The sequence below is a fragment of the Motacilla alba genome, chromosome 1 (assembly GCF_015832195.1).
Source record: "Motacilla alba alba isolate MOTALB_02 chromosome 1, Motacilla_alba_V1.0_pri, whole genome shotgun sequence".
NCBI lineage: Eukaryota > Metazoa > Chordata > Aves > Passeriformes > Motacillidae > Motacilla > Motacilla alba.
The window spans coordinates 52,184,008-52,196,608 of NC_052016.1; the positions used below are offsets into that span (position 1 = coordinate 52,184,008).

The 12,601-nt window shown below is 35.2% G+C and overlaps 1 protein-coding gene across 2 annotated transcripts in view; it reads right to left on the minus strand.

Moving 5' to 3' along the window:
* The window catches only part of RDX (radixin), a 36,727-nt gene that overhangs the window by 9,271 nt on the left and 14,855 nt on the right, over positions 1–12,601 (minus strand). The window contains exons 1-7 of one of the 2 annotated variants that reach the window (XM_038126911.1): positions 10,222–10,283; positions 6,673–6,796; positions 5,221–5,316; positions 3,641–3,915; positions 2,256–2,339; positions 1,650–1,796; positions 66–162 (exon numbers count right to left, since the gene is read on the minus strand). In XM_038126911.1, coding sequence (XP_037982839.1) covers positions 66–162; positions 1,650–1,796; positions 2,256–2,263 — 252 coding nt within the window. In that variant the 5' untranslated portion in view covers positions 2,264–2,339; positions 3,641–3,915; positions 5,221–5,316; positions 6,673–6,796; positions 10,222–10,283. Of the gene's footprint in view, positions 1–65; positions 163–1,649; positions 1,797–2,255; positions 2,340–3,640; positions 3,916–5,220; positions 5,317–6,672; positions 6,797–10,221; positions 10,306–12,601 lie in introns of those variants that run through there. The other variant, XM_038126908.1, reaches the window with a different exon arrangement.

The following is a 12,601-nucleotide window of genomic DNA, read 5'->3' on the forward strand; positions in this document are numbered from 1 at the left end:
CAGAGCAAGTCCCTGCAGGCTTAAATCTCTTCATATAGCAAGTGATACTATTGTACACTACTTACAGGGGCCTTTTTGTCAATTGGCTTTATGACAAATTTTTTGTCATTAAAAGAGATGTTTCTTATTTCACTCCAAGGAAAACCAATCTTGGGTGTCAACCTTCAGACAGAAAAAGTTCTCATTAGAAGCAGCATGGATGTGCACCATATATATATATATATATATATATATATATATATGAATTCAATAAGGCTTGTGTCTGTACCATTCTCACTATCACACATAGCTACATTTAGAATATTACATTTACAAAAATTTTTACACCATTGTTTTAATGTAAACATTAACAACAGTTCAAGCACATTTTGGTAGATTTTTCTTTTTACAAATATTCCATCAAATTAATTACATTTTAATAAATTACATGGCATCGTAACAATAGGAATTTTGATTTGTGACTTATTCTACTACTATTACCTACATGCTAAACATAACAATCATGTACTTATTCCTTATATAGCACTGGTAACTGTATTTTGACTTGAAAGAGTAACTATTTAAATGTGAGAAACTGACACTTCAAATACTGAAATTAAAGTAACTTTAGCCATGTTGTAATTCTGTTTAGCTCAGATTTGTGTTCTTACATTTTGAGAATTCAAGTTAAATTTATTTCCTTTTCATCTTAAACAAAATACATTAAATTCAAAAATTGTTACAATTTTTACAGTAAATTACAGTAAATATTTTTCTGTCAGCACGGATTTTTTTTCAATTCATATTATCTTAATTATAAATATCAGAAAATATTTAAGTATTTGATTGCTAACTATCAGGAGACAGGAAATACCAAAAAATTGCCTCATAGCTCAATCTGATCTGAACATTTTGAATATTTCCTGCTTTCAGGAGTTATATTGCCATCTAATGGCAATTAAGGCTTACAGAATTTTGTTACAGAGTATGTACATCTAAAGTTGACTGCTCCCATCTGGAATTTGACATATCATGTCTAACGTCAAATCACTGTGAATGGTCTGTTGACATCAGACACTACTAACAAGTGCTTGTAAAGAAAGAAAAGAGCAAGTCAGCTGTTCTATTTCCAAATTCCTCATATTTCCTGCATTTCAGCTCTTCCCTCTTCAAGTAGAAGAGATGATTTGATCTCTTTATCAGGACACATGAATGATCTATTTTCTTTGGTGTCAAAAAAGTTTCACTTTAAAATATCTAAGTTTTTCATGCTCCAACATCTATAATCCTCGTCATGGCTCTTACAAATGTTTCTCATTAAATACATTGAGCTTTAAAATGTCCTTTTCATCCCGACCCAAGGGAATATTTTGAGTGAAAAGTACAGGAAGAAACCATATAGAGATGGTCTAGTTGTAGTAATCCATATAAAGCAACGTAAATTTAAACTTCCATAGAGCTGCTCTTCCTTTCCCTTCTTTTGCATCGCTAATTGTTAAAATTCAAACATTCTGGCAGTTAACTTCTCTCTCTCTTTTTCTATCTCTTACATAGATTAGAAGGAGAACCTGTTTTGCCAGATCTTACTGAACATGCAGTAAGGTGGGGGCTGTACAATCTCAGATAGTATCTCCTAGGACAGAACTGCAAAATGAGTATTTCCCACTTACTTATCATCGTGCTCATAAATATTCAGACCCAAAGCATCAACTCCTAGCCACAATTCAGTTCCTTTTTTATTCTTTATTTCAAAATAGTTGACTCCATACATTTCCAAGTCTTGTGCTATCTTAAGGTATTCCATCATAGAATCTTCCCTGATGAAGAAGAAAAATTGGTACAGTTTAGACAACAAATCATAAGTACATTGTAAGAATAAGGGAACTGCAGAATAAACAGCTAGGTTAGAATTACTTATGAATTAAATCTCTCTCTAAAATAGTTTGACTCAGATATTTTTAAGAGCTCTACACTCTAATATCCATGTAGAGTCCAATCACTGCACTTTGTCTTTCTGCCCCATGAGCTAAGCAAATACTAAATGTATTTTAGAGGCAGGCAACTGTGGATGAAGGCATCATCCTTCTACATCCTTCCTACAAGTTGAAATCATGTAGGTAAAACCAATAACCTAGCTGGAAACTCAACTCTCACAGAAGTCTTTCATAACTACCTACCTCAGTCAGAATAAAAGAAAGCCACTTCCCAAACAAATACCTCCCAAAATACACCCTAACAATAATGAAAGGTCTTGTGAACATTTTTTACATTACTACCTTAACATTCCTCTGTGCTCTTCATGCCAGTTCTGTATTCTTTCTTCCCACTGTTCTTTCGTCAGTTTGTGCTGTTCTAACACGCTGTGAACAGAAATTGTTGCTCTTAAATGACACTGACACCAAACTTAACCTCTTTTGTTGCACAGCACAACATACGTTTTAACTGGATAAACTTAGAAGATTACTTTCTATATACTGCTCATATTTTCAGCACAGAAACAGAAGCTTTGTATTTCAACAAATTCCTTTCTAATTTGTATTTCCAAATTCCCACCCTGAAATTTTAGTGTGACTTTCACACTAAAATAGTGTGAAAGTCACCTCTTTTTCCTTGGTATTCTATAGTCTTTGTAATATAAAAGTCACACCATTGCATACCTCAGCTAAGTCATAAAATGTAATGTTTACAACAGCTGAAAATGCCCACCTATAGAATCCTCTGGCAACAATGCTGCAAATTAATCTCTAGGTGTGCAAAGATACACCCAAGCTTTCATTTTGCTGTCACTTGAAAGAAAAGGACCAGCCTTGGTCCTTTCTAACCAACCAGTTAGCAGACAGCCTTGTTTTGGTTTTTTTTTTTTTTTTTTTGGGTTTTTTTTTTTGTTTTGTTTTGGCTTTTTTTGGTTTTTTTTGTGGTTTTAGGTTCTTTTTATTTTTCCTTTATGAATAAAATCAATAGGGAAGCAGCTTCAGAAAGCTATTTAATGTTTAATCTACAAGAGATTGCAATGATGGAATTATATTTTGGCCTACTAGAACTTTCAGTGTAATACTGAGTAAGAAATCAAATGCATAAGATAACTTTATTATGCTTTCATTCCATGCACCCAGCATTTCAGGTGATTCTGGAGAAGCTGTTTTAAAGGACAATTAAAAGATCATCTGAGCATTTGTCTTCTGAAAAGGAACACCTTAAGTATATTAATTTGTGTTGTACTCCAGCACTGCAATATATTTTACTTGCAGTTCACTTACTTTCAGGAAATTATTGTCATTTAAGTGTGCAAAAACATGAAAATTGAAGAAAAGGAGAGAGTATCAAATTAATTTTAGTTACTTCTGAATTGGAGTATTTTGATTTTAATTTAGCAGAAGTAGGCCTCCACTAACATTAAATTATTTTGGAGTACTTTGGAAATGTGTAAAATTAAATCTGTGCAGATGTTTGTGGACAGGACAGGAAATACATCTCAAGAAACATGTGGCTGCGATGCTTCTTTGGTAAAGTCTAAATCAGGATCTCTAAATTTTACTAGCAAAACGAGGAACTCTAAGAAAGCCACTATTAAATGCATGTTATCACTTAATATTTTATTTATAAAAAATGTGTTATAGTTAAATTTATGTGCACCATTTGGTGCAAAACCCATCTCACTCACCGCTGGGGAAGAAGCCTGTCATTGGCTAGGTAACCCAGTTTATGGATCTCCTTACTGTAATCTCCATACTTGGACTGGACAGCATACGAAGCCAGAAGAACTGCAGTTTCTGGTGGGCAATATATTTCATCATTTAGGATCGACTCTTTGACTTGCAGGAAGAAAAGTCTCTGAGTTATTTCCTGAATTAATTCTTCAGATACATCCTCTGGAAAAAACTTGGCCCTGAACTTAAACTGCAAAGGATTTTCTTTCCGTACATCTTGCTGTGTTACCTGAGGGAGAGGAATAAAGAGAAAAATTAAAAGAGCACTAAATGGTAAATTAAATGTGATTTAATAGTACTTAACTCTTTAGCTCCTCTACACTGAAACCCAGAGGTTCCAGACAAGCCCACTGTGGAACTCACTGAAAGGTTCACATGGTGCAAACAAGTTCGTCAATGTGAATAAACGAGACAATTCTGAAATACTACTTACAGACTGATTAAGAATTTTTTTTTTGGTAGGCTTATGTGAATTTTTATTTATAACAATAAAGACCTGGAAACTAAGAAGCTGCAAGAAATTGAAAAGATCAAAATTGTACCCAAGGATGATTTGCAGGAAGTAATAAATTAGGGTCTAACAATGGTTCTTCAGCAAGAACTACAGCACATTTCTTCAATGTGAGTATGAAGTTGGTTCTTTTAGAAGTCTTTCAACTATTGAAATAAATATATGTGCTTTTTTCCTGTCTCTGTATCTCTAGCACTACAATGTTTATTGTGTATGAAACAAGACACATATGAAATTCTACGAGACAGATTTGGTGGTTAGCAGGGTAAACTGACTGGATTTACCACAGAGGAGAAACAAAGATTACATAAGTGCAGACTGTGGCACTTGCTTCTAAAACCCACCCATGGGACTTGCTCCTAAAACCCACCCAATTTTCCTCCTAATACTGAAGATGAAAAAGGCATTCTTGATTAGGTTGAGCTAAAAAACAAGTATCTCCATTCTAAACCGTGACATTAAAAATAATCTGACAGTCAATATTAAAATAAGAAATGACTATTCAAATTCACAAATACAATTTAAAGTAAAATTACCCAGTTCCCAGTAACTGGGAGACACAAGGTACTCAATGCCATTTGCAAAAAAAAAAATATTATCCTACAGTCTACCTATCAGATACCTAAATTTAGAAGCTGATTATTTTGCCTTATTAAATGACTCATTGCTGTATGCATAAAAATTCCTGAAGGTCAAATACTTCCTGTACACATGCCCAAACTGTAAAACAATAATTCTATTATGTTCTGCTACATGAAAATGGGACAATCATATGAATTCAAGTTTTCTTAATGCATGCATTCCACACTACTGGACACTATCTCCTCAAATTAAATATTGATGCAGCTTTGCACATTCTTTATAACTAATGTAACTTAACACTATTTTGTCATTTAAAGCACATGAAAATCAATTTTTCAACTAAAATTAAAGCCTCCTATACCTCACTTAAGATATTAAATTAGCAAAGCTTATAAAATATATCCAAAATGTACACTTGGCTAAATATGAGGGAATTGTTACCTTTTTATTTAGCTTCAGCCAAGTTGAGTAGCCTTTGCTGTCCACATACTGCAGCCCAAAAAACCAGACTTCACGAAGACCAACAGTTTTCACCACCTAAAGATAAATGAACCATAATCATCAGTAATCACTACAATACATTTTTTTAACTGGCATTGTGTAGCTTAATAAAGCTACGTGAACAATTTCAAACTGAAATGTAATAAAGTCTTACAACAACAAAAAAAAGATAAAATAGTAGCAAAACATCAGGTTCAGAGAACCCCAGAGTTCCAAATAAACTCAAATGCTCCAAGCTATCAAATGGAGCATCCAGCCCACTGTATAGATCAGCACCTGAGGAACAGAAGGTAGTAACAGGACCCTGAGGTTATAAAGCACATCTGGGAAGTGACCTGCAGCCCTATGTGAGCACACTTCAACAGAAGACAACTGGTAAAATGATAATCAAGAGAGGATAATAAATATTTGTGGACAAGTATGATGTAATGAGGATGAACTGCCTCCTTCAAAGAGTTCTGCCATCTTCTAAGAGTTAATGATAAAAGGGGTAAGGATGATCTACCTAATTTAACATACATGACTTTTCTGTAAGATTTCAGATCAGGTCTCAGGTCTACCACCAGAAGCTACTATAGATGCAAAATTGTCCTTGGCTAGAGGAATGGTTGTTTTATGGACACACTGCTTTAAAAGATGGATGAAAAACACAAGCTGTTTTCATAACAGAACTGCAGTGTAACCACTACGGAAGTCCCCCAGGACTTCAAAAAAGGATGAAAGTGGCGTGACAAAAATCTGCCGTAAAAAAGCCTTACATAAAGATCTGTGAGTAACAGTAAAAAGATGAATCTCAATAAAAGATCATATTTAATAAAAGCAAAACACTGAACATAAAATACAATAATTTAAATTATGTGAACAAAGTTCTAGTTGTAAAGCAAAAAGGCAAGAAAGCTATTACATTATTATACACATGTATGGTATTCACAAATCTAATTCTACATAAGGACTGGTCACATCAACTTCTAAAAAAAGGATGCTGCAGCAATGGAAATGTTTCAGAAATGTTGAAAACAATGATCAGTGACTTGGAACATTTTCTGCACAGCTAAGACAAACTAGGGCTACTGACAGAGAAATAAGGAAGCTTATGATACAGATCTATAAAATTTGCATGGCATGTAGAAGGAAAATAGGGAATGATTGTTCATTATTTCTTAAAATGTAAGAATCAAGAGAATCAACAGAAATCATGACACAGCAGGCTCAAAGCAAACAAAAAGAAGCACTTTTACTACAGAGTATAATGAAACTGTGGAACTGTTTTACAAGTCTTTTGCACAGCAAAAGCATATGTGGATTTAATAAGCAATTAATAAGAAAGGTCCAGCAAAGATTATTAAATGACTGTAAACTCTGGCTCCAAAGATCACGTATGGTAGTACTTACATATGTCCTCAGGTTGGACCATGGTGCCCAGCTGCTTTACTGAAGGCTGTTTTATGGAAGCATTCAGATGCATGTGAAGTAAATAGAATTTTACACATAGATCCTCCTCCATTTTTAAGTAGTACTATCGGGTTGCAAAATTAAGATTTTGAAAATTAGAAAATGTCATAAGATAACTATGTAAACTTACTTCTGCTGCCTTGCATATTTGAATAATCACTTAACAACCATTCGAGTGTGCACCTTTTTTCCTCCTTTATCATTTCACCTTCAAATTCCAAAGCACAAAATGGACAATGTGGATCCAACCTGACTGATGCCTTTAGTGAGCATGGTTATATCCTCTAAAATTCCCACATCATTTACTTTAGACCATAAGAAATGCTTAGAACAGGTGTATGCTACTAGTATGGTCCCAAGCAGCATTAAATTTGGTGCCCCAAATCAGGAATTTCAGACCTGCTCTTTCTTTTGGCACAGATACAATGCTGATCAAACTACTTATGGTTTTATCAGATGACTGAGAATGCTCTTTACTTAGCAGATGTCCAAGCTGAGCCCTTGTACCTTATCAGCTCTCTGAGCTGCAAAGAACTGCAGATGCTCAACAGCTCTGCCCGTAAGGCATAAGGAGACAAGCGCTTATGCTCATGTCGAAACATTTTGCTTTCAACCCACTAACTACGGCCCCTGAGATGCACACGATTTAAATACATACAACCTGGGTACAGCAACACAGAGCTACACACGTTTGCAAAATCAACACTAAAACCAGCAGAATCCACGAATAAGGAAAAAGCATCACCTACACTGCCTGTCAGCTCAAAGGAAAGAGAAATAACCTTTCTGAAACTTTGTACCGAGATAATACATGCACTTATGCGCTGCAGTAGCATGTTAATGAAAACTAAGTAGACAGTGAAAAACTTAGAATTTTGGGCCAGAATCAAACCTATTAAGTAGTTTCAGGCAAGTGTTCATCCCATCTGTAAAACAGATTTATCCACCATCACATCCTACAACTTGACTATTAATAGGCAATAAAAACTTCTTGGAGAAGAAAAGCATTGAACAATGTATGTTTGGGCAAATCACAACACACACGTAACACAACAAGGATTTCATATGGTCACCTTCCACAAGATTGTAAAGAGGGCTTTGGAGACATCCAGAAAGGACAATGGAGAAAGGATAAAGGAAAATTACAACATGAAATAAAGGAGACAACCCTAACATTCCATCTGAATAGACAGCGACCAAAACCTACTAATGCACAGTGCTAACAAAACAAAACAACTGCCCCACTATTACCACCAGTGTGTGGAAACATCCCTCACAGGGTTCTTCCTCTCTCAGGAAAGCTACAGATGCTTAACTGGTTGACTACAGGAGGACAGATCCCCTCTTGCCTATTCTGACCAGGGACAGGACAGACAGAGGGATCAATGATAAGTATGTTAGTACACCTTCTGAAATGCAAGTAATTAAGAAAAAAAAAAAAAAAAAAAAAAAAAAAAAAAGCTTGTGCAATGAATAAGAAGTTTACTGAGTTTGACAACGGAAGAGAAAAGAGAAAGCCACAGATTTTAAATGCTGCATTCTTGCCTGCTAGCAGATGAAGAAGATGAGAATATACATATGGAATGGGAAAAAAATCAACAACTCCAGAAAATGCCAATTAAAAGCCTAAAAGAACACCGGCTAGTAAAAGTTTGAAAGGTCGTTCACCAAAAATGTAGGGGAGCACTAGATAACAGCTGAATCCATGGAGAGGTTATTTTCTGCAAACAATAACCAACCTGCTTGTCATGTTCACCACTTCTGCATAAACCTCGAAGGCCAATCATTCAGTAACAGTGCTATTCAATTCTCTTTCTATAGAGAAACAAGATAACTTTTTGTCTGGAAATTTCATGCTGGTTTCACAATACAGTTCAGCTCTTGGTGTTACACGATGGAACACACACATGAATTTAAGATCAGGCTAAAAAGTGTTTCTCACACACAATTTCTCTGGTTGATTTTTCTTGACCTTAATTTTTTTTCAATTTAAAACTCCAGAGGTAAGAGTTGGTGAGATGTCAAACACCACACAGAGAACTGAGGAACAAAGAAGAGAGCATGACAACAAATTCAAAACCGTATCTTTGTTCCCTGTGTGCAAATGCTCCAATTTGGATGAGCCTGATTACCTGGGCACAAGACATTACACAGCAGAATGTCACTCCACCCAAGAGTGAATGGCATAAGATAGCAAAGGCTGGCAAAAGACAAGCAACAGCTTGAGCCTTCTATGCCACAGAATACCATACTTTTATTTGATTATGATGATGCTGGTTAGACAAAAAGCAAGACAGCCACTTCATTCAAGAAGTCTTTCTAAGAGTCATGAAGTTTATTTCTATGTGGGGGCTGAAGACCTACTTCATAGGTATACCCCTACGCTGTTACTCATATTAGAGAAAAGGGCAGGCAGTAAGTGTTAAGAGTCAGTCATTTCAAACAAAAACTGCAAAGGCGATTTCACTCATCTAAAAGTTCGGTATTAAAACAATAAACATTCTCTTCTTTTCAATTTTTATAATAAGACATTTAATTGACTGTAAAAGGTTAACTAAAAGTCTAAAGACCTTTTTTGATGTGTTACTTTCACTTGGTACTCACCATTACATATTTCAAGCATCTATAGTGGAATGGACAGAAACAACTACTAGACATAACTGTTGATCTACTTAAACTATTTTTGAAGAGTAATTTCAGATATTTCCACGCTTCCTAAATAAAGGCATACATCTTGGATCTAGATAATAAAATATATTTATTGGTATCTTGTTGGAAAATGACACAATACATTGACAGGTTGTGACTATTTTTAAGGTTTCCTCTAACACCCCACAACACAGGTCAAAACCTTTTTTAAAGATTTTGATGACTAAGATCACCTGAGTGCAAGAACAGCCCTGTTTAAGAAATCGTTCACTTGGTCCATTTGACTGATGTACAACACACCATCAAGTGACAGTGTGCAGTTGTGATAGGTTTGCAGACCATAAGCACATTAAGGTCATAATTTTCAACTATTCTTTTTTCCTTCTCTCTTTTTTTTTAACATAAATTCCAAACTGGTTCACAGGACAACTGTGGGAAGTGAAAAACCATCTTAGAGTACCTATTGTTGAAAAGCAATTGTGTTAGCTTTCATTAATGAACTTACTGTCACATACACATTTCTAAAATATGCAATTCTAACAACTATACTGCTGTAGCGACTATAATGCTATTAGACATGAAAAGCACCATGAATTTCAAAGCAGTTCCATACACAATTTATCTGAAGCCTCACTGGTAACATATTTAGAGAGTTGTCTTTGAATTCAATATGTTCCATGAGAAGTAACGAGGAAATTAACACTAACTCGGAGCATAGCTTAGATAACATAAGGAAAAACAATCTGTACACGACAACACTACCACTTTTTCAGACTATGCCTTAATAACCACAATACTCTTCTGTGCTTGTACTTATATACATAGAGACATGTAAGTTACCTGATCAAAGAGCTGCTTGCCTGTTGTATTGGGCTGGATGGCAAATTCCAACTCTGCATCCATTGTGGTTACTCTGACATTGATCTACAGAACATAAGGAAATATTTAAATCATACTGTAACAGTGAAATGCTTCTATAGCCTGTGATTAGCCTGTAAGAAACAGTAAGTTCAACAACTTTAATGGTCTTGTGTACACACAGAACATAGCAGTAAGAAAAACAGAAAATTTAAATCTGAAAAAAATCCCATCTTTATGCAGTCTAAAAGCATAATCAGCATAGTACTTACCAGTAGGTCAGAAGGTTAAATTAGAGAACAAAGCTCAAAATTAATTTCAGGGGAAAGCTGACATCACTACTGAACAGCTGAAGAACATTGGGATATTCAGCTACTGGGCACTATCTTTCAGAGGGCTTCCCAAATGCATGCAAAAGAAAAAGTTCTTGTTCACATATATGCCATTTTAAGGTATTTATGCCTAGCAATATAAAAAGACAAGCAGCCACCTGCTTGCCATTTCTGAAATCAAGCAGTTTGGTGGTCAAAGTAGGCACTTTGACCGAGCTCTAGGACTAGAGCTTGTACATCTCAGGACAGACTAGAAGCAGGTTTTCACCAATGGAAAGAAAAACTACAGCAGTTAGCTCTCCTTAGTGCCAACCTCCTTCAACTCCCTCACAACAAGACTAAAGATCACCACCATTCAATGAACCTCCTTCTCCTGAAAGGGAGGACCATTTTCCAGATGACTCCTGACAATCACTGGCTTTGTTATAAAGCAAGAAGTCAAATATTGCAGGAGATAACTGCAAGTTTTACTTGGAAGTACAACAGTCTTTTCCAATTTCTCTTCAGCTGGTACATACAGAAGTTAGATTTTCCATGAAACAGAGCAAAGTATTAAATGCACAGCACTGTCTTCTCAGTGTTAGAAAGGTCCTCCAACTCCTACTGCCAGGGTATCAATCACATTTTATTAATCTTTAGTGCATAAGAATGTAAAGTATTAAAGGTCAAATATACCTTCCTATAAATGCAGAAAAACCAAACTCACACAGATATATTCTAATTTCTCTCTACTGTAAAAAAGGGCACAGGAATAAATTAGGACTTGTATTACAGGTTCTTACACTACTTGATCTATGCATGTGCAAACCATTTCCATTAACTATTTCCCTAATTTTGCCACCAGGTGGAATACTTTGAGAAGTGATTGTCTGGAAAAGAAGGAAAGACAAAACATGGAAGGGAGATCTAAGGTGGGGAAAAGAAAACTGCAGAGCAGTTTGTCTTCATGCAACAGAGGAAGCTTGATCACTGCTCCGTTCAGCGTCAAGGTAAACACGAGGGGGATATACAAGACAAGAATAGCAGGAGCCTGAGGACATCTAGGTTATAGACTTGCAAACAAGAATGATAGAGGGGGCTTAGCCAACTTTACTGTGTGTGTGCAAACACTGATAAAAAACAAGAGTTGAAGACTTTGGAGTAAAAGATAGTTTCATTTTATTGCAAAAAGAAAAATTAAAAATAGAGGGTATGGGTCAGGATGAGGGAAAAATGTTTTCTGGAGATTCTCTCCGTCTCTCCATTTCAAGAAAATAAAAAAAAACCCTTATAGAATATAATTCATCTAACAAAATAACTAATTTTAAATGGTAGTTCTAATTCACTGCCTAACACACACACACACTCACTAACTCACACTAGTTTAAGCATGAGAAATTGCCCCTTGATTACAGAAAATTAACTTTTAAAGACAGTTTTTCTACTTAAAAAAATGAAGCCTTCTTTAGGGCAGTCACAAGTAAGCAAATTACAAAGAATAAGGCCAAAAAATAATTTTATTAAATGCCAAAGTGCTCTGTTATATAACAGCACCATTGCCAAAACAAGAAGCATCACAGATCTACAAAGCACAGCAAGTTCAAAACTAATTGCAGCAGCAAAAACTTCTTATATAAATATCCTTACTACAAATGTCATCTGCAAATGCAAGAAATACTATCTGAGAGTTTATCCTTCACAAGAACTAGAATATCCAAACAGTAAAATAATAGCTATAATACAGACTCAATACAGCTCTAAATTCTGTCTGCTTCTGGATGTTACTGCCCTAAAAAATCTGAGTACTCTAAGAGTACAGAGCTACACCTCCAACAGGTACAAACAGACATTAAGAGTACCTAGCCACTTATACACATTACAGTAACTGCTTAAGCCTGCAGCATTTCTGTTTATCTTTGTACTTCCGATTAACAGATCACTCATATGCTAATCAGTATTTACACATTCAGTTCTAATAAAAAAGTTGCAAATTAAATGATAGCAATGTTAAAACATTACCTTTTGTGATATGAATTATTTAAGAAGAGACA